Here is a 26,678-nt window from a genome sequence, read left to right as displayed (position 1 = left end):
TACTCTACGTGGCAGTCTGGTCCAGTTTACTTAACCTGTCTGCCATCTATGCACGAGGAGGACAGAAGCGAAAAAAAGGGACCTTCGATTAATGTTTTTGCACAGATGGCTCATACATTGCACTTTTCTTATCTTGCAGGCTTTGTTAACTCAAAGCTTTCTATGGGCGAATATCAGTATTTCATTCCTATTTATACCTAATAAGAATTACTTTGTTCATAGTGTCACTTTTTATATTATACTCTTGTGAGAATAAGCTCACTTGTTTTAATGCAGATGTGGCTGGGCCTGCAGAAAGAGTGTAAGCAGACTACTGTGTTGCTGATCAGTGCTGGTGCTGATCTCTACATCTGAGTTGGCCTCACAACGTCCAGGCACCACTGTGCTTTGCTTCTTTGACAAGGTAATATGATATAGACAACTTGCACCTCAGTATCAGTTTTGAGAAATATGCTAAGACACAAGAGTTGGCCTTGGTGATAAATACACTCGTGTTCTTTTTTAAAGCGTTCTTCTTGCAGTGCTCCTCATGCACATGTTTTCAGAAGATGCTTAAATGCAAACCGCCATGGAACTTGTTTATGCCTTAAAGTAGCACTCTTTCACCAAAAAAAGCCTTATTTAATGCACAATTCATAACGAAGGTGAGGAAGTGACAGGACATAAGTCTAACAACCATCCAGTTTTACTGCTTGCACGGCACTTAAAAGCGAGAGGTGAAAGGGCAAGAACAGAGGAATCGAAAATGCATGTTGCTCACACAATTGCGAAAAGGACACATGGCATGGCTACTATGACGCTTGTTTTACAATGATAAATAAGCAGTCTTGCTGTCTGATAGTCCACTGGAGGTGGAGCCAACTTGCAGATTTCCTGTCACACATATAAGGAAATCTTAACGAATTTCGCCAGCCCTATGGTCCTTATACATTGCCACAGTTGCACAGTTTTCAAACAAAATAATGCAAGTGAGCTTTGCACTACCAAGTGACCACAAAATGACCTGAGCATTCAGTTAACATGGTTGCAAATCCAGCCTGTTTTGCCGACGTAGTGTCTACTGCACGACAGTGGTATTTAATATCCATCAACACCCCTGTGCTCTACGTACTCTTTCTTGCATCCTTCTTTTTCACAGGTAGTGGAAGATTACTTGATTCCAGAACAGTTTGGTTTGTTCTACACATGATAGTGAACTTGCCAGTCTTATATTAAACAGGGAATTGGGTAGAAAGATGTGGTATTTCTTATGGTGCCCTGGTGCGTTCAGCTTCTGCAGATGCTTCAAGCTTGTATTGACAAAAATTGGGATGAAGCCATAGGAGGAGAGTTGTAAAAGTGTAACAAAAGCCTCCTGATAGATATGCTGAGTTGTGCTGCTGTGGACACTTATTGGTTATCCCTACTGGGTAACGCTGTTAGGGTTATGGATGCTTTGACACTGTAGGGCCTATAAGATGGCTAGCATTACAGAACACATTAAAACGACTAGGGATGCGTGTCGTGCTATGCTATCATAATTGGCCCACAAAGTGACCACCTTTGCTTACACTTTGTGGTAATCTGGCCCAGTTTACTTAATCCAACTGCCATCTATGCATGAGGAGGAGAAGGGACTAAAAAAATGAAGGGACCTTCCATTAATGTTCTTGTACAGATGGCCCATACATTGCATTTTTCTTATCTTGCAGACTTTGTTACTTAAAGCTTTCTATGGGCGAATATCAGCATTTCAGTCTTATTTATACCTAATAAGTATTGCTTTGTTCACAGTGTCACTTTTTATATTTACCGTATTTACTCACATAAGGATCGCACTAACGTAATGATCGCAGCCCTGAATTTTGTCGTCGAAATTCGATTTTTTTTTATTTTCTGTGTTGATCACACTCCGAACTTGCCGCAGCGATCTGTCATGTGCCATGTCTAGCTATTAATGATAGCGCTTACCATCTGTCGGATGCTATGCGAACAACTCTTCAAGACAAACAAAGCAGTCTGCATGCACCAAACATTCTTAAGCAGATGCCCGATTTCATTCCTTTCATCACTTTCTGCACGTCCATGACAAAAAAGCTACAACCAAAATTGCCTTCATTATGTGTAGGCTTTGTAATGGTTGTGGTCAAGAACAACAAAAAAGGTACCTTTCAATTCTTTTCATCTGCACTCGTGGGCACGCAACAAATCTTGTAACACAGCTAAGATATTCGCCCACCCTTAGCGGAAACGTGCTTTATTAGGATAGTAGTGAAGACAGATGCCGCAGTTTCTGCAGCATGCCCGCCGTGTCTTTCTACGTCACTGGCAGCTAAGCACGCCCATCTGTTTCTGCCCCCTCATAGTGGACATGGCTACGTTATTGCCACAAACTTACTGATATTAATGATATTATTCATTACAGATACGGAAGAAACTTTCAATTCATGTAATGTACTCGCGAGAAAAAAAATCGCGTTCGGCGCATTTGGTGTGTTCAGCTTGCTGCGCCGGCTGCCATTTTTGTTTTGGTGTCCCGCACTGCACTCAGTGGCAGCCACCTATTTGTTGACCTGTTGCCATCCCGCAGCAAACGCGGGATAAAAAAAATTCTTTTTGCAGGAAATTTAACCGGCGTAATGATCTGAATAACATCTGAATTTTCGCCCATTTTTTTACAAAAAAGTGCGATCATTATGCGGGTAAATACAGTACTTTTGTGACACCAAGCTCACTTGTTTTAATGCAGGCGTGGCTGGGCCTGCAGAAAAGCTGTAAGCAGACTGCAGTGTTGCTGATCAGTGCTGATCTCCACGTCCGAGTTGGTCCCACAACCTCCAGGCGCCACGGTGCTTTCACAAGGTAATATGATATGGACACCTTGCACCTCAGTATCAGTTTTGAGTTTGACTTTTGATAAATATTTAAGAAGACACAAGGGTTGGCCTTGGTGATAAATACACTCGTGTTCTTTTTTTAAAGTGCTCTTTCTGCAGTGTTCCTCATGTACTATCGGCCAAAAAAGTAAACGGACCACGGCTAAGGTGGCCGGAGCGGCTGTGGGGCCTCACTGGGGCGCTGCTATCTCGCTCCGCGCGCTGACCGCGAGAGTGCCCCGGGTGACGCCACACTTCGCCCTCACTCTCACGCGGTGCCTTGTCACGCTTGATAAATTTCTAGTGCGCCGTTCGGTTGCTCTACTGCTGACGGTCGCGACGAAGGGGACCATGCATCGCCGGTAGTCCAGCACATGGCGCTGTCCTGCAGTTGCGGGAGCCGCAGGGCATCAAAGCGCGGCACTGAGAAGGAACGGAGACCCATTCTGATTGTTCTTTTGTTTATGTTCACCTTATGTTTTATATTAGTGCATGTCGCCGGCGTCCACCACTGCTCGATTTTAGGCAATATCGCGCAAGTAGCCTTAACGGCGGCTACGGTGACACGCTTTTTTCACGTCAGCACGATAAGTTAGAGAGTTGGAAGCGCTGCGTGGACGTCCGAAGCTATTGCGGCGGTGCTCTCGGTGCCAAGGCGAGTAAGCCAAGTCATCGCGGTCGACGGCAACTTTTCATCGCACTTAGGACCTCTTCAAGCCATGGAATGCTTCCATGAATAAACTTTCATGACTGAGTATAGTTACTCCTATTCGTCTTCCCAATTACCTCTTCCTGGCCGTACTTTTGTAATGTTTCATAACGGCCTACGCATTGTCGTATATAATTAAAGCAGTTTTCAGAGGCGTCGCTGATATTAATATTAAACGTACCACTGGAGACAATGACGGAAAAGTGATCTCGACATATAACCGTGCCCGCAGTAAACCTTGCCGCCTGCGGCTATCGCACCGGCGTGAAAGAGCGCGCGTCACCGTAGCCGCCGTTGCGGCTACTTGCGCGATGTTGCCTAAAATCGAGCAGCGGTGGACGCCGCCGACATGCACTAATATAAAAGATAAGGTGAACATAAACAAAACAACAATCAGAACGGGTCTCCGTTCCTTCTCAATGCCGCGCTTTGATGTCCTGCGGCTCCCGCAACTGCAGGACAGCGCCATGTGCTGGACTACCGGCGATGCATGGTCCCCTTCGTCGCGACCGTCGGCAGTAGAGCAACCGAACGGCGCACTAGAAATTTATCAAGCGTGACAAGGCACCGCGTGAGAGTGAGGGCGAAGTGTGGCGTCACCCGGGGCACTCTCGCGGTCAGCGCGCAGAGCGAGATAGCAGCGCCCCGGTGTGATCCCGCAGCCGCTTAGGCCACCTAAGCCGTGGTCCGTTTACTTTTTTGGCCGATAGTACATGTTTTCAGAGGATGCTTACACTCCTTAAATGCAAACAGCCATGGAGCTTGTTTAGGCCTTAAACTAGAACTCTTTCACAAAAACTATCATTTAGTTTCTATAATAGTATTAAAGGTGAATTTATCTTTCCTATAAACAATTCTGCAGTGGCATCTATGCAGTGTTTTCCGTCTGCATATTCCGCAGTGCGGTTGCAAAGAGCTGTGCTATCTGTGTATTCACTTGCATGAGCTTGTTATACTTGTTCATTTAATGTAAAATACTTGTGGAAAAGTATTAGACTATTTCTGTGGTCTTGTATTGCAATTCTGCAGCCATTTATATTGTTTGTAAAACACGAACATTTAACAGAGACAGGAACAAGACAATGTGAGGACGAGCACTTGCTTTCAACTGCTGTGGTTAATGTTGAAATATCACTTTACATAGGTAGAAAACTCATAAGCCTCCGTGTTCTCTTTTTCCTGTTTCTCTGTGAGATTTTCACGCTTTACACACAATATCATGCAAGAACCAGCCCATTCAGTTATGCAGTGGAGCCACCTATTGTGCATGTTAGTTCCAATGGCTTGTTAGAATCTAACAGGGCCGGCTGCTTTGTTTACATTTTTTTGCAGAGGCATACGAGCACTTTGTGTCAAAAACGCCGAGCACTGTGGATACAGAGGCAAGGAGGCTGAAGGACCTGAACAAGCACCTGGCCACCATGCTTCGGGATGCAAAATAAAGATGGTTTGTGTTAATTGTGTGCCCTAAAAAGTGTCCTCTTTGTCTCCGAGCTGGCACATCGGCCGACTCATGTGATAGAAATTAACTCGCTGTAATGTTGGCAGTAGATGTTACTGTGTGGAACTTCACCAAAAATATTGCATGAACAAAAGAACTCATTCAACACGAATGAGAACACCTGTAGAATGCAGCTAAACAAGAATAGTGTCATTTTCCATAGCTGAACGAGAACATTTTCATGTAGCATACACAAACGAGAACGATATCGTTGAGCATAGACGTGCGAGAACTATCTCGTCAAGCAAAGCTATGCGAGAATAATCTCGTTTAATGTACCCATACGAGAACGATCTCGTTCAGTGACGATGTCCTCTCGTACACATACGACATCGTTGAGTCTACGGAGCAATAATAGCGTAGAGAAGTTCTCGTAAAATTCTCATACAAATTTTTTCAATAGGGATACCATCGTAGACAGCGCGCGAAGTCCATAACGTCATCTTCTGCTAACCAAGGTTAAAACATTTTCTTCATCAGCGTGTCGCAATATTATAAAGTCACTTCTACCAATGACGAGAAAGAAGGCACAAAAGGGACTTAAACTTGCAAAGCTGCTGAACTACTACTGCGGTATGGATACCTAAATATAAGAAGAATTTTAAAGTTTGGAAGCAAGTTACCTTCGTGTAACACGTGGAGGGGAAAGCCTGCTGCATACTTGGTAATGCATTAAGTTATAGGATTGGAGGGGTCAGATTTCTTGCAAGACAGAACGAGCCTCAGTGTGAACTAGCCGTGGAGCGTTTTAGGTGGATCTCCTCAACGGCACGTGCGAGCACCTAATGCGCTACCTAAAGGTGCAGCATTCTTCTTGCCAGTAAGTGTTACTAACGTGTAAGGGAGGCTGAACAAAGGGAAAATCCGACATCTACCTGTCCGTAGCAATTGCTACAAAGGAAACCTATACGGGTTCCTCGAAAGAAAAGCCTCATAGTTGAAGAAAAATCCGTCCTGCTCCGGGACTCGAACCCTGGACCACCGCCTTTCCGCGGCAGCCGCTCTACCATCTGAGCTAACCAGGCGGCTAGCAGATGGCAGGGCAAAGTCGAATTTGTCGACAACACGAAACAAAGGCAAGTAAGTGTTTTACGTAGTAGTACCTTTCCCTTCGTTCATTACTTCTCTCCACCTTACGGGTGTTCGCAGAACTACTATTTAAAGGAGGCTGAACACAACTACGCTGCATTCTATCTGCAGGGGAAAACAGGTCTCGTGGTCGAACGCCTTGCTACCGCCACATAGCACGTCGAACCTGGTTTCTCGCTTGGCGAGCATCCTCAGCCGTACCGTACTTCCGAAGCCTACCGTACAATGGGCTCAGGTGACTACACCCCGAGCGAGTGTCCTTCATCGTCGTGTCTCTCGCTTCGCGGTTGACTGTCAGTGCGGCCGCCGCATGACGTTAACGAAGAAACACCTGTCTTTTTCTGTCAGCTCCCGCCGCTCGTTCCCTCTACACCCGCCGCTGGCTGGGAGCAGGTCACGTGACTTGGTATGTATCACTCGATTAGACGCCGAGTTTTTTTCAAGGCCATTGGGCAATGAGCCACTTAGGGATTTCGCCTTAACAGTAAGCTCATGGCAGGAAAATTCGCGAGCAAGAGTAATGCCAAGCCATACAAAGGCACTTTCTATCTATACCTTAACTGACCCGTTTCACATGCACATTGAAAGGCGGTACTGGGGAAGGAAACTCTAAACACTTTGTCGGGAAAGCACACGACCCCTAACAAAATCCTGTAAAATAGCAAGAAGTATCAGTAAAGAATCTACGAAGTTATATGAATGAATGCTGGGACAGGGAAGAAATTCCAGAAGCGTGCAAAAATGCCCAAATCATCATGGTTTCAAAGCCTAACAAACAGCTGCAATTTGGGAATCTCCACCCTATATTCCTTGCATGGTGTGCCGGAATGTCGCAAAGAAACAATCCTACGAGGGTTCTTGACTCAGTATGGCGCATGTTTTACCTGTGTCACCCCTATCTTGCTTTCTTGTCGGTGCGTGTAATGTGCGTAACTTGCGGTCCTGTATCCCGTACCTGCTGCGTTTATCGTGTCATTCATGAAAGTTCTTAAAAAAAACGCGTCTCTACAGCATGCATGTGTAATGTATTGGTGTTGAAGTAATGAGACTTAGTATACTTTTGAAACGTCTGCATGGTACTTGTAGATGATTTTAGCACTCTAGCTATAGACATCGACATTGAAAGCAACATAGCTGAACTATTTAAAGCATGTGAATCTTATTATTACGTGTTAAACCTCACGTAATTGTACAATCTAAGTCCTGAGGGTCTCGCACCATGTTAAAAGGCAAATGAAGGTGTTTACTTTGCTCTGAAGTAGTGTATATCATTTCTTTATATCAATTATTCCAAGTAGAAAATTTTTCACGGGTGAACTGTTGCTATTTCGCGTTCATAGAGTTGGAGATAATATACAGCAGTATGCGTTGCAATGCTTCTATATAAGTTGACAATTATAATGCGTTGTGCCGTGTATAGTTGATCGGCAGCAGTATTTAAATTGTTATGGAGCCGCGCGCTTAGTGTGACTACGAACAAAGACGATGATTTCTCGACAAGAGTGCGGCTGATGCGGGCAGCCATATTATGTGTGTAATGTCGCTGCAACTCGTATATATTTGTTATTGCGTCTGCGGTTCAGTATTTCTGCTCCGTGGCGTTTGGATAGCGGTGCTGGGTAGCCCCAAGAGACCATGGAGCTCCGCAGTGGTCGTCGTCTCGGCATTAATATCATGAGAAAGGAGACGCGGCCAGCGCCAGCGGTGACAAACCCAACTATTTACGTTGAGTATCCATCGGATCAAGGGATCTTCTGCGGCACAGAAAACGCCGACGTGAGAGATTGGATTGCCATTTATGATCGTGTGAGTACCCACAGCTGATCGGATGCAAATGTAATGTTGGTCAACCAGATGTTCTACTTACAGGGCACAGCGAGGATGTAGTTTGACATCAAGGAAGATGCGCTAACGGAGGGGGAAACTTGTATACAGAAGCTGGAAGATTTGTTCGGCCGTTAATTCGGGCGGAAGAACGCCGCTCAGAAAGACCTAGCGACTCGTGCGCAAACTTCAACGGAAGCATATCAAGCTTTGCGGCACATATCATGCGCCGCGTCACGTGTCTTGTTAACCGCGAACTCGTCCGACGTCATTACCAATGAACCTCCGACGCTCCAGCTCCCAGAGGTGATGCTGCACTGACGATCAGACATACAAAAATCTCTCCTTACTTTACCAACCAGACAAAACTAGATTAGCGTTATAGTCGATGACATAAACATTGCGACATTGATCGGCACTGGTGCCGAACTACCGGTGATGAGTGCCCAGTTTCGCCGCCACCTGAACAAAGTCCTCACACATACCGCATTACGAACAGTCAGCGTCGCCGAAGAAGGGATGCCAACTGCGCTTGAATTGTGAACTGTTGGGGTCAGCTTGCCAGAACGCCTTAGTACTCTTTTGTTTGCAGTTTTGGAACAGTACCGTCACAGCATTATACTGGGATCAGACCTCTCATCATCTCATTCCGCCCTCTTTGACTTCGCGTCCGGTGTGATTCAGCTGCAACTGCCCCAGAGTTGCGATATTCCACAAGAGACACCACCCCGCTTATGTTCCCCCTATGACAGGTGCGCGGCACCGCAAGACACAAAGTACGTTACTGTGATCTCATTTCCGCCTTCTCCTGACGGCGTCTATGAGCTATGTTCGGATGCCCACGTAATGCTTGACATTAGACGCACCCCTACCATTACGCACACCCTACTAACTGTTGCTTACAACTGAACCACTCTTCCTTTCAAAATTAACTAGTTCGTATGTAGTTTAGAAGAATTTGCTGTTGGGCGAGTTGGTAGATATTAGCGAACGTTGTTTAACTGCGCGAACAAACGGACCACAAGGACAGCATGGTACATGGACCTGCGCCCGTCCATGTCCCATGCTGTCTTTGTGGTCCGCTTGTTCGCGCAGTTAAACAATGTTCGCTTAACTAGTTCGTCTTGAAAATTATAACAGCGCGAACACACGCAACCACAAAGAAACAACACTGGACACAAGCGCTTGTGCCTCGTCGTTCGAGTAAAAATAGGCAAATTATTATGGAAATCAAAGTCAGGAGCAGTTTATTATAACTTTATCTTTTCTTTGAAGTTTGTTAAGATTAGAAGGTAACTATATGTGCCACACTCGCCCCCAACAAAAAAAAAAAACAGTATAGCAGGAAGACTACTATCGCTGTCGGGCTCTCTAGAAATATACCTTTTGCCGTCTTACTTCCAATTACCATTGCCAACTATCTGCAAGAACACTTTTTTTTCTCGGGGGAATGCGCGCCGACAGAATGACACTCGGCGCGTGGAAATGCATTTCCTCTATGTGCAATCAATTTGCCCGTGTTAGCGGAGTATAAAACAAGAGCAGTAAAGGTACTTAAACGCTTGATCCGATGGATCCGAAGTGTAGCACTGCGGCAGGCGTGAAGACACAATGCTTCCCATCACCTAGTTTTCGCTACGTGAGCGCAACGCACACAGACAAAAAAAGAAACGAAAGAAAACAATTACTCAGCTAGTATTGAAACCATGTAGCCAGCACTGGAACGAAGATTTTACTGCAACGCTAACAGAATGGCCCACTTGTAATCGTTGCTGTATCTCCCATTACAAATTGTTCAAATCCCTGCCGTGTAGTTATTGTTGATTAAGGAATCGCTGAAAAAAGTTAGCAGAACCCATCTAAAGATGTCTGTCGACGGTAATGCACTTATCATTGAATCAAAATAGCGACACAGCTTATGGGCACAGTCGAAACGAGTTATGTGTAGGGCTTGCACAGCTGCGGCACTCCTCTTCCAGGGCTTCCCTAAGGATACTCGGTGCAATATATCCCCGCTGCGGTGGAACCTACGCACCGCATCCGAAAAGCGTGGCACGAATGTTCGAGCGAACGCGTCAAGCGGGTACCTCAACCGGTAACCGAGAATGCGGCAACTAGGCTGCCCTCTCGCGCTTCGTTCTTGCCACGCTTCACCAACCAGTGCCACCGCCAAGTACTCAACGCCTAGTCTCTGAGACGAGAAGCGTGGCGCGCTGGTACATGCGAACGCTAATTGTTCCCTCACTTCCCGCACGAGTGGCGCATATTGACAGACCCAAGTTCGCGAGAGCTTCCTTGAAGAGCTCCACATGCCCAGTGCATTGGTGGCGCAGCGCGCTTATACATTTGTGTGAAAGACGTTCGCTGAAAAGATGATGTTTGGTATTTTATGGCGCAACGGCCACTTATGGCCAAAGAGGGCCATGACACATTGTTATGTTAACAATGTACTGCGGATCGCAAGGACAATGAACTCCTCATGGTAGATGTGACATGGCTGTAAACGGACCCAAGAAACTCGCTGTAAATAACGTAAAACATATAGGTACTAAAACAACGATACTGATTAGTTAGTGATGTGGGCTATTGGAATCAGGTTTCGAAAAACATGAAGCAACAAAACATAACAGAAACACCAAAGCTTCAAGATAGTCCTTGAATACAAGCGCTGTTAGTCGTGTGCAAAAAATTGCCTGGCCAAATCAGTTTCAGAGTGTTTATTTCACCTAAAAACTCTAACAATAATTTCAGGGTAAAAAGCAGTTCATTGCTAAAATAATGCCTGGTGAAGACGTATATTTGCCCGATATGCAGAAGGAAAATACGTTCCCATATCGGATTCTATTGCAGGACATTAACTAACAACAGGCATTACTGACAGATTTTTGCCGCAATACCTACAAGTCGTAGGAGACCCCCCCCCCCCCCCCCCCCCCCCGCCCGAGTTCAAGAGGCAAGATTGAATGCTGTAAGTATTTTCTATTAACCGACAAAGGAGCACTTCATTGCATCATGATGTTTTCTCCAATATCCAGTGCACTACTCTGGGTTTGATCAAGTGTAGTTCTTGGATATCTGGTATTATACTGTTTCTGCCAGTACATTTTCACCTTGACGTGAGTATGGTATAAGATCTGTGGCTGAAATGGGTATCTTTTTGTTGGTGTCACTAAAGGCTCTGAGGTAGCTTTCTCGTCAGCAGCTTTATTGCCTTTTATGCCAAAGTGGCCAGGTACCCAGCATAGGATGATGAATTGTTTAGCACGGAAAGCTGAGCATAGCAATTTATATAGTTCCTTCAAGACAGTGTTTTAAGTTTTCGTACATTCATTTGAGCTTGTACTATGCTGAATGCTTAAAAATAAAAATACTTGTATGTTAATTAGTAAAAATAAAGTAAAAATACTTGTTTGTTAACTTAATGTAAGTGTGTGAGCACGATAGCCCTAGTTAGATTCGTTTGCTCGATGTGCTTGACTGCAGAAAGTATTGTTTATGCTTCCGCTGTAAAAATACTTGTATGTTAATTTAATGTACTGGATAATAAAACGATTGTCTTCGTGCTACGTTAGAAACACCAGAAGCAGACTTCGAAGCATCTGTCTGAATAAGCACAAAAATGTATCTCCTGCAGTTGAAGAAAATGAGAATATATGTGTGCGTCACGTGCCTGTTTTGATATTTCTGTAAAAAAGACGCCGCACTCGACACTCTTCCACTGCCAAGGCAGTGGAAGCCGCGTAGGAGCCCTTAGAACATCTTCTAAATGTGAGGCGCCCATTTCTTTACACAGGGCTTCCCACCGGAAGGACAGGGGTGGTCTATTTTCTGGGTGGTTACGGAACAGCCTAGCCGTGAACAGGTCGCGAATAACTGAATGGCATGGCTGATAAAAGTCTCGTTTCACTTTCGGGGCGTAAAATAAACTTAAATATGTCCTTCACAGATGCAGAAACCATTCGCTGGATTCAGGGTACAGGCTTTCTACGGGTCAAGTCCTGAACGCACCAGTTGCAAGAGGGACACCGAAATGGTGGACGGAATCAGGCATCTTCAACGCACTAGGCGTGGCAGAGTTACAGGCAATGGCTCCGTAGTCAAGGCGTCAGCGTTTGAGCATTTTGTACAAGCTCAAGAGGAATCTTCCGTCACTTCTCCAAGATGTGCGGGACAAGAGCTTCAGTAGATTGTCTTCAACCACTTCGTTTTCAAATATTTCAAGTGTGTGATACAAGTTCAAAATCTAAACTGAGGTCTATAAATTTAGTTCCATGGCTCATAGATAGCCGTTCTCCGTTAAGAAGAATAGCGGGCCCCGGTATAATACCCGTCTTCGTTAAGAGAATGCACGTACTTTATTGAGGGTTTAGTTTAAAACAGTTCTCATCTGCCCACTTACACAGCTGCACCCGTTGCTCATAGATACTAAGATTACATGATTTGTAACCTATTTGGATTTGATCCAATTATACAGATTTGAACATTTTACATATTATCATAGTATAGAGCGAGTTCATTTTTACAACAAATAGAGTGCATCTCAGCACCCCACTCTTTGTCACACAAGTCATTTGAGTAAATAGACGAGACAGGACGTTACCGATCCGAACGCTAATTGTGCGGTTCCAGAGATAACGTTGAATCATGCTTATCAAGCTGCCGCGGACTCTCATTCCAGCTAGATCACAAAGGATTCCGAAATGGCAAGTAGTATCATATTCCTTCTCCATGTCTAAAAATACCGAAACGAAAACTTCTTCTGCTCAAAGGCATCACGGATATTTGTCTCGATGCGGACAAGATGACTTCTTGTGGGTGTATTTTCGCTGAAGCAGCGCTGCAAAGGATCTAGTGTCTTGTTGCTTTCAAGAAAGTTGATCAGGCGCCGTTAGTAATTTCCTCAAAAAGCTTCCATAGGCAACTTGTTAGAGCTATAGGCCCATTGCTGCTCGCCAAAGACGGCTCCTTGCCTTCTTTCCCATTAGGAATTAGGACTGCTTGCTTCCAGACGGATGGAATGTAGCTGGCAGATAATATGGCGTTAAAAATAGGAGTGTTTTGTGTGCTTCGGGGTGAAGGTGCTTAACCATCGCGTAAACAATTTGATCGTTTCCAGGGGTCAATTTATTAGAACAATCTATTGCAGCCTAAAAATGTTATAAGTACGGTTGTAGGATTCATTTGTTTTGCCTTTCCGATCCAGAGGCAGTCGCTCGGCTTGTTGCTGGTACCTCAGGAATGTATCTGAGTATTAAATGAGCTAGAAATGTACTCAAAATGTGCTCCTAGAGGATCAGCTTGATACTCAAGAGTATTTCCCTGTGTGTGTGCTATTTGTAGAGGATGAGTTTGCCGACCTTTGATTTTGTTCACTCTTTTCCAGGCTTTTCTTTCGTCCGTATCAAAGTTAATGCTGGAAATGTACGTTTGCCATTTTTCCCCTTTGGCACAGCGCCGCGTTCTTCTACCCTCAGACTTTATTTTCTTGATGATCATCAGGTTCTCTGTAGCTCTAAGCAAATATTTTGGTTTCTACGCGCTTCCTTGAACTCGCCGTTCCCCCGAGGAACACATCGCTTACAGGCTAATCTATTTGTTACTGGGATACATATTGACGCCGCGTCAACTATAAACGCTGTGAATTATGCCGCCGCATCACCTATATAAAGTGTAGAGGTGTCATTTCAGGTCAAATGCGTCAGTTCCTTCTATCGTGTCCAGTCGGCACAATCAACTTTCCACCGGAAGGCATGCGGAGAGCACTCATAACTTTTTGTTAGTTTTATGACAATGCGGAAAGGGTCACTTCTGTACAAATTCTTAAGTAAATTGAACTCCAGATGCGGCAAGAGTGTACTTGACGCGATGCTCAAATCAATAGATCAGAATGTTTCGTTTCCGCCACTGTAGAATGTGGGATCTTTCCCATTTAGCAAGCAATCATCTGCAGTGAAGAGGAAGTTTTCTGCTAAGTGTTCTCTGGCATCACAATGACAACCTCCCCAAAGGATTTTGTGTGCATTAATATCTCCAACGACAATATAAGGTTCGGGCAGTTGATAGAAATAGCTGTGAAATTCCGTTTATGAAAGATGCTAGTATGGGGGGATGTATAGAGAGGTAATTGTGACCAACTTATTAAAGGGCACGGCACGGACCACAACTGCCTCTAGGGGCGTTTTGAAGTTTTCTTACCGGGAAGCAACACCTTTATCTTCTGCTATTGCCACACTACCTGAGAAGGCAAGGACCTCGTTGCGGTCTTTTCAATAAATGGCATATAGCCGGAGAATGTTCTTTTGGGAAGGTTAAAATGTGTTTCTTGGACACACAGCACCCCAGTAGTGTACTGATGTAAGAGTTGCTTAATGTCATATAGGCTGTGAAGTAAGCCCCTGACATTCCACTGTAATATCTGTCTATCCGTATTATACCAATTGTGTGCTGTGTGCCTAAGAGGTTAGATTAAATTAGCTCAAGAGACCTTTACCGGCCCCGTGATACGTGATTTTTCGTCGCCCTGCGCGCTCGTGGGAGCGGCGTCATTGCATGGGCATCTTAAAAACCAGACTTCTGCTCGTATCCGTCACCTCGTGTGAGGTGGCGGATACTGCCCACGCAGGGAGAATCTTCGTGTGAGTTTTTGGCCGATCTGCACGGGCAGCGGCCGCGGGTCTGGCAGGCCTGTGGGTCAGCTGGCCTTCCTTTGCAGGGTACGGAACAGCATTGACTGTTCGAGTCAGGAGGGCTGATAGCGTGACTTCCGTCAGGCTCCGTGTGCTTTGGCCGGCCGCCTAATGATCTTCTGCTGCCCCCGGTGCGCCAAATCGGTGCAGGATGGACTGGACTGATTGTTTGAATAGAAATCGTTACGTCCCTCCGGGGAAGACAGATTTAGTTTCATCTTGAGTTCAATTATATGTTTCTTTGCTTTTTTCCACGAGAGGCAGGATAACGAGTAAGCAGCGTAGTCTCCTTGGCACAGTGCGTTGCTGAAGTATAAACCTAAGAGTGTTCAAAAAAGCTGCACTTAGCACAAGTCGCACACCCTCTACAGGTTTGCAACCCATGCCGGGAGCTAAGACTTGAAGCATGGGTTTGCATGGGCAGACTCAGCATGGGTTTGCTACCCTTGCTGTGACTTGAAGCATCGACGCGGGTTTTGTTTGTACGGTCTAACCCGAAGCTTAATGTAACCGGTTTCTGTTGATTCACAAAGAATGCTGGTAATTCTTTATAGTAATTCACTTTCGCTAAGTTCAAGAAGGTCATCCTCTGAGATGACTTAGAACACTGTGTTCATCGATGAGTGTGGGCCTACTGAAACGGCAATGTTCCAAATGCCACAAGTCTCGAGCGCTTGGTCGTATTGTGGCTTGTCGCGAATTTCGAGAAGAATATCGTCACTTCTCATCTTCGTTACTTTATCACTGGTTACTCCCATTGCAGGGCAAAGGTCTCTCCCATACTTCTCCAACTACCCGGTTATGTGCTAATTGTCGCCATGTTGTCCCTGCACTAGATAACGTGCAGACAATATCATAATAATATCAGACAATATCATATAATAAGACAATATCATAAGCGAATTACTAAGGTATTCTCCATTAGCTCTTATCTCGAATTCTTTCCAATCCATGTCTCTGAATACCTCCTGTAAACACGAAGTGAATAGTATTGGAGAGATCGTATCTCCCTGCCTGACGCCTTTCTTTATTGGGATTTTGTTGCTTTCTTTATGGAGGACGACGGTGGCTGTGGAGCCGCTACAAATATCTTTCAGTATTTTTACATACGGCTCGTCTACACACTGATTCCAAAATGCCTCCATGACTGCTGAGCTTTCGACTGAACCGAGCACTTTCTCGTAATGAATGAAAGCTTACATTAGGGTTGGTTATATTCCGCACATTTCTCTATCACCTCACTGATAGTGTTAATATGGTCTGTTGTTGAGGAGCCTTTACGAAATCCTGCCTGGTCCTTTCGTTGACGGAAGTCTAAGGTGTTCCTGATTCTATTTGCTATTATCTTAGTAAATACTTTGTCGGTAATGGACAGTAACCTAATCGGTCTATAATGTTTCAAGTCTTTGGCGTCCCGTTTCGTATTACGTATATATTACGTATATATTAGCGTTCATCAAAGATTCCGGTGCGCTGGAGGTCATGAGGCATTGCGGATACAGGGTGACCATCCTTCAACAAATCTGCTGCTCCCTGATCCTCCCCAGCTGTCTTCCCCGTTTGCATAGCTCCCAAGGCTTTCTTTACTTCTCCTGGCGTTAAGTGTGGGATTTAAAATTCCACTAGACTATACCCTCTTCCATTAACTTCGCGGGTGCCACTGGTAGTGCATAAATCTCGAAGAACTCCTCAGCCACGTGACTTATCTCATCCATATTAGTAATGATATTCCCGGCGTCTCTCAACGCATACGTCTGATTCTTGTCTGTTCCCAGTTTCTTCTTGACTGCTTTTAGGCTTCCTCGGTTCCTGAGAGCGTATTCAATACTATCCATATTATGCTTAATTATGTGAGCTGTCTTACTCTTGTCGTATAATTTGGAGTGCTCTACCAGTTCTATTCTAGCTGTAGGGGTTATAGGCTTGCATACATTGGCGATTCCTAATCAGCTCTTTTGTCTCATGTGATAGCTTGCTGGTATCCTGTCTAACGAAGTTACCACCGACTTCTATGGTACACTCCTTATTTATGCCCATAAGATTGTCCTCTGCGGATGAGGATGACCCTCTGCTGCGTCACAGGTCTGACCACCGCCTCGGTTAGTTGCTTCGCAGCTGCTGGGGACTGAGGGCCGAGGTTTGATTGTTGTATTCATTAGGAGTATGTGAACAAGTACTCCTCCTGGGTGGTCAGCCCTGCTCTGGTGAGGTAGTGCAGTACCGGTTTTGGAAACCGGATTCAGGCCTGTTTATGCAATCTTATCAACATGCGGATTTTTTCTAATGCGGTTGAAAATTGCGCGGCACCGGGATTCGAACTATGGTCCTCTTGCATGCGAGGCGGATGCCTCTACCTCTACACCGCCGTTGCAACCATTCGTTGCTTTTTAACCTGGGCCTATTCTTTTAGTGAGATATTGGGCTATATGAAATGCTGAGGTTATTCGAACGGTCTTAATTTCGCGCTCACTGTAAACAACGTGGTATTTGGGAAAAGACTTTCAGCCGCATAAATAGGTTCAACGGTTCATTGGTGCGCCCCCTCTTCAGGGAGGGATGACACAGGGGGAGGGGGAAGAACATTTGCCATACAAAGTTCGAAAATTCGGTGGGGCTTATAGCAACCCACTGCCAAGTACAACAAGGGGGCGCTACGAGCTCGGGAGAATACCCGCAGACGCCAGCCATGTATCGCCACGGGAATCTAACATAAAATACTCAAGGTTGCGTAAATATACTAAGGCAGCCCTTGCCGCCCGGAATACGGAAGTGACAAGAAGTGAAAAGAAGACGCGAAAGAATGCTACTACGTATACCTCTTTATCTATGGTAGCTAAGAAATATTAAACGTTATCGCTCAGCGCAGAACGCGCCTGCATTTATCGAAAGTTTCTCGAATGTTATCCGTTGTATCTATGAAGCTGTTCGTAATCTGATAAATACGCGACGTGAATCATGTAGTACTTCATGGAAGCCACGCTAGCACCAGCGATTACACTGGAGCCTTCTACGAGTCAAGCATAAAAGCCGACGTGCTTGACACGTTTATTAGATTTTCGACGATCGCCTACTTTGCTCACCGCTATCGCTGTGTTCGAGTGTTAGGTGCTTTGCTGGGCACGAGTTCCCTAAATAAAAAGGTAAACTTGTAACTGATATACGTTTATGCACTACATCGTTAGTCACCGTCACTACAACGTGACAATATGTTAACTTTCATATATAAATTTTTCTTGGTTTTTTTCTCATGCAGATTGTACGCGCGTCTAAGGACCTTTAGCGGTCCCCTAAATCGTGGAAAGAAACATTCATGATGATGGTAAATGTGAAGTACTCACTGATATCCAAACGCAGTGTTCCTACTGGAAAAGACAACCGTAAAATTCTTGAATTAGGGATCTCTTTTTCTATTGTATTATTGTAATTTTGTTCTCTAACCTGGAGAACATGATTGGCAAACATCTAATTGCATGTGGACATAGGTCTGCACTTTATAAAGCTTTGTTATTGTGCCACATGATACAACTACCTAGTGCTTGAAAATAGATTAACGTATCGTACTGGCATCTTATTCTGCTTAAGTACGGTAATAAAATTATGAGTACTGCTGCACCTAAAATTTATTCGAATGGTTATTTGAGTAATAGATAATAATGGCTCGGAACATTTTTCTAACTGTCAATCGTTCCGTTCCTTGGAAGCAATGAGAACGACTATGTTTTTGCTGCTGTTCACGTAACGGTGCCAGGTTTTGTTCTGGCAGTTGAAGAAACAATCATATAAACCTATCCAATAATAAAGGAGTAACATTTGCAATGTAAAGAAAAGCTTGCGTTGAGACTCACACAGGAATCCCATAGTACTCTATAGTACGGTGCACCAGTTTATCTTGTTTTTCCATAAAGTTTGACTTCATGCACTTGGTGTTATCTGGATTCCAGCCGTAAGATGCGCGATACAAGTGAACAGTACCATTATAATTAAGGACCTGCAGAAGAAAGGAAAAGATTCATTAATATATTTGTATAAATTTATTGGCCCATTCTATAAGTATTATATGGCAGCTCAAACGTATAAAATGGGGTGGTGAGTTCCTAGAGTTACGGTAACGTAATTCAGTCACTTCCAGTATAATATCGACTCTTCAGTTAGCTTTTCGCAAATCGTTTGTTTTCTTGGCGCTCATCTTTTTGGTTACGTTTCATTGGAAGCTTCATGTAAGTGTTAAACTTGCAGCAGTCGCTCATATTCGGTAAGATGAGGGTGTACTTCACGTTTCCTACTCAATTGGCGCATGAAAATAAAATATGAATTGGGGGAAATTGGTGCGAAGCTGGAGATACTTGCCCGGCTTTGTCTAGGCATGCTATTTCTGTGCTCGTAGCCACAGAAAGTTGGCTCTTCCTTCATATTCAAATCGTATATAATGGACAATGAAGCATGATTCTACGCCCTCGAGTGAGAATAAAATCACTGCTTGAACTTGAAAAACATTGACGGGAAAACGCGGCGGAAGGCAGGAGATGGAAATTCAGGACGATGAGCAAAACGAGAACACAGTGAAAGGAGAAGCCCACGTTTCGACAAGCGGATTTGTCTCCTAGAAGGCGACAAATGCATTCCTCGCCACAGTATAATAGGTGGGTTCCTCTACAGGGGAGAGGGCGTAAACTGGCGGGTGTGGCATCGCGCGAAGGTGTGCTAGCGGCGAGGGTGTCGAATTGAGAATAAAAGAGTGCTGTGCAGAAGGTCAGGGACACGGCCTTCTGCCAATCACGTGTCAACGCCTGTGTGTCAGCCGGCGTGTCAACGGCGTGCACAGCAGCTCTCTGTTACCTGTTTCGCTCCCGGTCGGGGGCTATCGTGTCTCTGAAAGAGATGATAGAAGGAGTGGCAGAAACTGGGGCTCATTATAAAATGAAAAAAAATGTAGCGAAGAGGAATGCCCAGCGCTGCAGCCACATCGCCATTCGTCCGGAAGGCGCAAGCTCGAGATTGCCTGAGCTTCTCTGGTTGAGACACGCTGCCTTCTGCTCTCTTGTACTGTATTCATATTATATTCTGGTCGAGGTGCTGCGGTTTTCCCCCAACCTGGAATTACGCACCCGAACTTTGCCATCCGTCATGCCTGACGACCCCAGCCCAACATCCCCACCGTTTACTCCAGCCATCGTATGTACCGGTGCCCAGCGACAGCGGGACCCTGATTTCTTTAGCTGCACCATTGGAAAAGACGTTGAATAGTGGCTGGAATTCTATGAACGCACAAGCGACACCAACAAATGGAACGAACCCCTCAAGCTCGGCAACGCAAACTTCTATTTATCGGGCGTCACCAAGCTGTGGTCCAAAAATCACGAAGCCGATCTCAGCACGTGGGCTAGCTTCAAAACCAGCATCGCTGACGATTTCGGCAGCCGGCAGCGCAAACTTCGCCCTGAACAACGACTCCGAAGCCTATCCCAGCAAACCGGTGAAACGTTCAGCAGCTACACAGAAGACATCGTCGACATCTGCCGGCTTGTCAACCCGACGATGGCGGAGGCGGACAAGGTACATCAAATCATGAAGGGCATTTCCGACGATGCCTTTCATATGCTGCTGTTCAAAAACCCAGACACTTTTTGTCAGGTCATTAAGCTTTGCCAGAGTTTCCACGAGCTCTGCGGACAGCTGCTTCCCACGCGGCGCCCCCTGCGTCAAACTAAACCCTCGCGAGCATGACCGCGGCTCCTGTGATCGACTCCCTGCTTTGCCAGATAAAAGAGTTCGTCCGTGCTGAGGTCGCTCGTCAGCTTTCGCTGCTGCCCTCAGCCACGCCACCACCTTCGCCTTTGCCGGCCAATCTTCGCCAGGTCATCCACGAGCAAGTGTGCGGAGCTCTTCGTTCTGCCCGCGAGACTCCGCCGGTCCGAGTGCCGTTGCTTTGCCCGAGGTGACTGCACCTCACAGCTATGCCGACGCTCTCGGGCGGCCACCATCTCCGACCTTAGTGCCATCCCCATCAGTCGTGCTACTGCGTTCAGCTCCTCACTTCGTTCAGCTGCGGTGCCCACACAGCAGTGGACAGCGGCGCACTCCTGTCAACTGGCGAATATGGTTTGCGTGTAGTCTATCTGGCCACGTTGCAGGATCCCATAATCTTGTCGTCGCCGCGCAACAGCCTACCGCCGTAGCTTCGACACCAAACCATATTTTTTCCCATACCCGTCATCCTCTGCCTCTCAGAACCCTGGCCAGATGTCTTCCTACTCGTACCACCACCCTCTTGTTGACCACCGTTCGCCATCGCCTCGACGCCGCTCGCTGTCGCCGATGCGTCGTCGTCCTTCTGCGCCGGGATTGGAAAATTAATCGTGGCAGTTCCAGAGGCAAGACCTGCGTCACCAACGAACAGACCAAGGCATCTCCATTCTCCGACTGATGTTATTGATGCATATGTGGACAGCGTCGCTTCACTCGCCCTCATTGACATATCTACATAAAATACGTAAATGCAATAAATAAATAAATAACAGGAAAAAACGGAAACAAGAAGAAAAAACAAACGCAAGGAATCAAAACTAAGTGTTGTTGCCTGTAGCTTGAAATTTAGCATAGCAAAGAGATTGTAAAGCTCCCTTTGAAACATTTATGCCTATTGGTTGCAATATCTTGAACTTAAGTATAAGGTATGATTCTCTGTATTTTCTTTCTCGTTCAGAACGGAAATTTGACTGTAAGAATCTTAAGTTGAAGTTTATCAACGTTATGACCTGGTTAGCTTAAATGCTCGACAACGGCTTTGGGAAACTTTTTAGCTTTGTCCGCACGATGTCCATTTATTCTGACGTTCAGTGATTGTCCTCTTTTACCGATATATTGTATCTTACAGCAGAAACATTCAAGAATATAAATAACATCCGAACTTGTAGAAGTGGCGCTACATTTGACTTCGTGTGTACAACTCTATCGCCTTCGTGTGTGTACACTCGCGGTGCTTTTAATTTTAACGTAATTTTGAACTGGCCTGCACGTTTTTCATCTGGAGCGCCAACGTGGTGTAATTAGGAGAGAACGATGTTACCCGCGGTCTGTTAGATTCTGGAGTAAGCTGTTTCTTCGCTAATTCCAATTGTCTCTCCATTGTTAACGCGACACTTCACGACAGTCCACATAGAAAACAGAAAACTTAGAACGCCACTTTACCGGAAGTCTACGGATATCCAGCAACATTTAGATTACAACAGCCATCTCCCGCGACACTGCAAGCAAGAAATTATTATAGGAAAGGGGAAACGAATGAGACAATAAGCAGCGAAGACCCCGATTATGTCGACCACCCAATGTCCCGAAAACAAGGCTAACAGAAAGAAACTATCTGCAAGTTGCTCTCGACAGAGCTTATGATGTCGCGGCAAGATTGGAGAAAGAGTCGTAATTAGCGAAAAACAGCCTACACCAGAATCTGAAACGCATGAAGACATTATAACAAAATATTCTAAAGCAGTGCAGACGTGGAAGCATAGGCTCCGTTTCTTTTTCCAAGCTCCGGTCGCCAATTTTGAGAGTGCAACGAAAATAAGCATACCACTGGATCCGCGAAGCGATGGCGAATCTACTGACACAAAGATTCGAGGTGGGGCTTGTTTCTTCACAACTTTAGGAACGTTTTCTTCTCCTTAATGTCGAGTAGGGCCTTTGTTGGGCCTAGTAAGCCCACCTGACCGCAGCCATGGTGGATACAAGCATGGAAGATGAAGATTTTGCTGGGAATGAAGGAAACAATGATCAGGACGATTACGGCTGGCAAATAGTGGCTGGCCTCAAATCACGAGCTATCACAAAGGCTGTGGACGAGGAGAGCACATTGCAACGAAATCAGCGAGAGCATGGAGTCAAGGGAACCGCCGTCGGTGGAATGGTCAAGCATCGGATTATAAAAGCTTCGAGTATGCCTCAACTGCCCGAGGAGCACAGAAAGATCATTATACGACCTCGAAGAGGGCTCAATTTGATCAAGGTGAGCACCACCACGATTGTTTCCACAGTCATCGAGGCGTCCGGCCTAACGGAAGAGGAGGCCCGTGAAGATGTTGTCTGCCCGAACTTCAGTCAAAATATAATCGTAGTCAATACACCTAAGCCCGAACATGCTGCGAAGTACGTTAGAATCAAGTTATTCAAGATTATGGAAGCGGAATACGAGGCAAATGTATGCGAAGCGGCACCACATGCCACATGCAAAGGCGTCATCCGAAGAGTGGACATCAGAGACTCGCAAGCTATGAAAACAAGGAACATCGTGCATGACTTGAACCCGCTTGCGCTGGCTGCGAAGCGCATCAAGACGTCGGAATGGGTCATTGTACTTTTCGATGGACTCAATGTGCCCAATTTTGTCAGGTACGGATCCACACTAGTGAGATGCTACCTCTACAGGAAGCAATTCGATGTCTGCTTTACCTGCGGAAGGGTCGGGCACCGCTCTGGTGTGTGTCCAACACCTCGCTTTGTTCAGTGCAGGGGATGTGGAACTCGCAACCCAGGAGATGAACATGTGTGTGTGTACCTAAGTGTAAATTTTGTGAAGGCGATCACCCAACCAGCGACAAGTTTTGTAAGCAAGAATTTCAAATCCCTTACGTCGTACGACTTCGTCGAACAGAGCGCAACAGGACTCGGTCGTGAACAAGAGTGCAGTCGGAAGCGCAACAGCTGGCGCCCAACCATCGCCCCGAGGATAGGGAGCACTCACGCTCCAGGGGTCGCACCAGATCCAGGCATCGTTCACTATCCAGGGAGAGAAGGCGCTCCAAGTCAAGGGAAGTGCAGGTGCACTTCGTGCAAAGGGACTCAATACCTGGCGAGAAGAAGACACCAGGAACCACTTGGGCTGACAAAGTAAAAGGTATGGCGAGAGTTGCTGGTGGCGCCTCGGCTGCTGTGGGTGATGACAATGATGCCAGGATAGAGCAATAATTAAAGAAGTAACTTCTTTAAGAAAAGCTAATGAGGAATTGACCAGGCAGGTAGCACACCTTCGTAAAAAAGAGCAGTCGAGCCCTGCTAGAGTAGAGATAGGTAGACCTGTAAGCAAAACCAGCGATCCAGGGGAATTCAGCTCTCCTGCCCCTAAAAAGAGGGTGGTGAGTTCCGAGGTTGAGTCAATCTTCTCAGCCCTCAGTGAAATAAAGGATGCAATTAAAGCGATAAGAGAGACAGTGGAAACGACCGACCTTAAAGTGGACAAATTGTGGAAATGGAGGCTAACGTCCGAGAAAAGCCTTAGGAAAATTGAGACGCGATGGGATGACGACGATGAGTATCTGCCATCGGAGGCGGATAGTGTAAAGTCCATTCCTGGAATGTCGGGGACCATCACAAAGAGGAAAGTAGCGTGTAATAGAAAGGCAGCCTCACCTAATAACAATGGACAGTAATCATGGATTTAACGTATGGCAATGGAATTGTCGCGGGTGCCAACACAAAAAAGCAGCACTGCGACAGGTGATCAGGTCATCTGAGGCCAGGCCAACAGTAATTATGCTGCAGGAAACCTTAGCGGACGAAATTACGCAAAGTTACAAAGTACAAAGTTATACGTAGAGACAAAAAAACGGGGAGCGGGTTGGCGACCCTCATTGACCAAAATTGCCCATAGATTGAGCATGATATTCATCTTAGACATTCCAGGTTTGAATGTATTCTAGTTGAGATAATACTTAAAAGGAACAGAGATAAGAGGCAAAGCATATTCTGTTTGAACATTTACAGCAGTCCTAACGACATGAGACAGAGGCTTAGAGCACTCTTCAACAAGGTGCTTTCGGTTGCCAAAAACTCCCCGCTCATTATTGGAGGGGACTTTAATGCTCTCTATCACACATGGGGATACACTTGGAACACAAAGAAGGGAGAGGAGACATGGAGTCTTGCCATGGATCTGGGGTTATGCTTGATTACTGATCCGGCGTATCCCACCCGTTGTGGCATGTCCACAAGCAGGGACTCCACACCAGATCTTACTTTTGTAAACAGCTTAAGAGGAGCCAATTGCGAAAATTCAAACATGGATCTCGGGAGCGATCATTATATCATACACATAACCCTACGCATACAGAGACAGGAAACTAGAATTTTCAAATTCACTGATTGGGATCAGTTCAGAAAAATCAGGGCGAACAGAAGGAAAGTGGGGCCTCTAGATGCCGAGCAGGATCCCCTTCACACGTGCTCAGATCCAGCTTAGATAGGACGTCAAAGAGGCCACCTAAGAAATCAGGACAGAGGAAATTACTGAGGCGACGGACCGCAGGCTGGTGCATCTGATTGAGGCCAAACAGTCTATAGTGCAGAGATAGAAAACGCAGATACCTAACAGAAAGCTACAGAAAAAATAGCGCAATTAAACAGAGAAACTGATGATCACTCGAAGAACCTCGTGAAGCAACAGTGGGATGAGATCTGTAATTCGGCTGATGGTAGACTCAATCATGGAGGTAGCTGGAACCTCCTGAAGCACTTGCTTAACGAGAATGAAACAAGGACAAGCAAGCGAACAGCTATATCTAAGTTGGTTCATCAGGAAAGCCAAGATAAAACACAGAAGGATATCATGGATAGTCTCGCAGCCAAATATCTCCCACTTAAACAACCAAACGAAGAAGACGACAGCCCCGAATATACGGGAGGCATATGTGAAGAACTTGACGGGGACTTCACTGAGAGTGAACTGAGGGCGGTTCTTCACAGTCTTAATAGTAGATCGGCGGCTGGACATGACGGAATAAATATCAAGATATTAAGAAATCTGGATGATGAATCAATTTCTTATCTTACTGAACATTTCAATTAATGTTGGAGAAAAGGTGTATACTGAGAGGAATGGAGGGTGGCCAATACTATCCTCATACCAAATCCAGGAAAACAACTCACTCTGGACAACCTCCCTCCTATTTCCTTAACGTTATGTCTAGGCAAACCTATGGAACATGTCATCCTAAATTGACTCACTAAATACGTTGAGCAGAACGACATCCTCCCATAAAACTTGATCGGCTTTCGTTCCGGGCTGTCAACTCAGGATGCTATGCTGCTGATCAAACACCAACCTATAGAGGCCAGCCCAGCACATACGAAAGCTCTTTTGGGATTGAATGTGGAGAAAGCTTTTGATCGTATAAATCATAAGGCAATACTTAGCGTCCTCTCGGAGATGGGGTTAGGTAAGGGACTTTTTAACATGATTAAGGACTTTCTTAGAAATCGAACTGCACAACTCATGCTGGGTGAGCTTAAATCAGAAGCTAAGAATTTGGGAAATAGGGGCACTCCACAAGGGGCTGTGCTCTCACCCATGCTATTTAATTTATCTATGTCCAAGGTTGCAAGAAATCTGGAGACTATTGAAGATATACATTATGTGGTATATGCCGCAGACATAACCATATGGAGTGCCAAGGGTAATGCAGGACAGACAGAGACCAGATTACAGGAAAGATTATATGTTGCAGAGAACACACTGGAAGACATGGGGTTGAAATGCTCGGCAGCCAACTCAGAACTCTTGGTCAATAAACATCGCAGAAAAGGTCGCAAACCAAGAGCTTGCATCCCGACAGATGAGCCAACAGTGTGCTTATACACCCATGAAGGTTCCGCAGTCAGGCTACTTGATAAAATCAAGCTTCTTGGGTATCACATAGACGGAAAGAATGCTAACTATAGAACAATACAACATATCTCGAATAAAACAGATGAAGTCATTAGGTTACTAAGGAGGTTACCAATACCACAGGTTACCACACAATACAAAGGTGACCAATAGACACAGAGACTTAGGAGAAGACAGCGCTTTGAGGCTAATACACGCCTTTGCTCTCTGTCACTTCACTTATGCGGCTGCATTATTCAAATGGAAGCAGGCAGAACTAAACAAACTTAAGGTGATGCTGAGGAAGCTCATTAAAGTAGCCCTAGGGATACCTAGTAACGCTGCAACTGACAAACTCATGAGTCTAGGGGTGCACAAC

General features: G+C 45.5%; 1 protein-coding gene and 1 long non-coding RNA gene across 2 annotated transcripts in view; one reads left to right on the top strand and one right to left on the bottom strand.

Moving 5' to 3' along the window:
- LOC142588992 (uncharacterized) overlaps positions 1 to 26,678 on the bottom strand; it is a 172,721-nt gene that overhangs the window by 138,335 nt on the left and 7,708 nt on the right. The window contains exons 2-3 of the mRNA XM_075700786.1: positions 18,510 to 18,652; positions 18,003 to 18,026 (exon numbers count right to left, since the gene is read on the bottom strand). Coding sequence (XP_075556901.1) covers positions 18,003 to 18,026; positions 18,510 to 18,652 — 167 coding nt within the window. The remainder of the gene's footprint in view (positions 1 to 18,002; positions 18,027 to 18,509; positions 18,653 to 26,678) is intronic.
- Positions 2,738 to 5,023, top strand: LOC142588991 (uncharacterized). The gene is made up of 2 exons (XR_012829766.1): positions 2,738 to 2,841; positions 4,897 to 5,023. It is a non-coding gene; the product is annotated as an uncharacterized LOC142588991 (long non-coding RNA).

This window comes from Dermacentor variabilis, chromosome 7 (genome assembly GCF_050947875.1).
Source record: "Dermacentor variabilis isolate Ectoservices chromosome 7, ASM5094787v1, whole genome shotgun sequence".
In the NCBI taxonomy this organism is placed as follows: domain Eukaryota; kingdom Metazoa; phylum Arthropoda; class Arachnida; order Ixodida; family Ixodidae; genus Dermacentor; species Dermacentor variabilis.
Note: the sequence above shows the minus strand (reverse complement) of the source record. Positions and strands in the feature narration are given on the sequence as shown.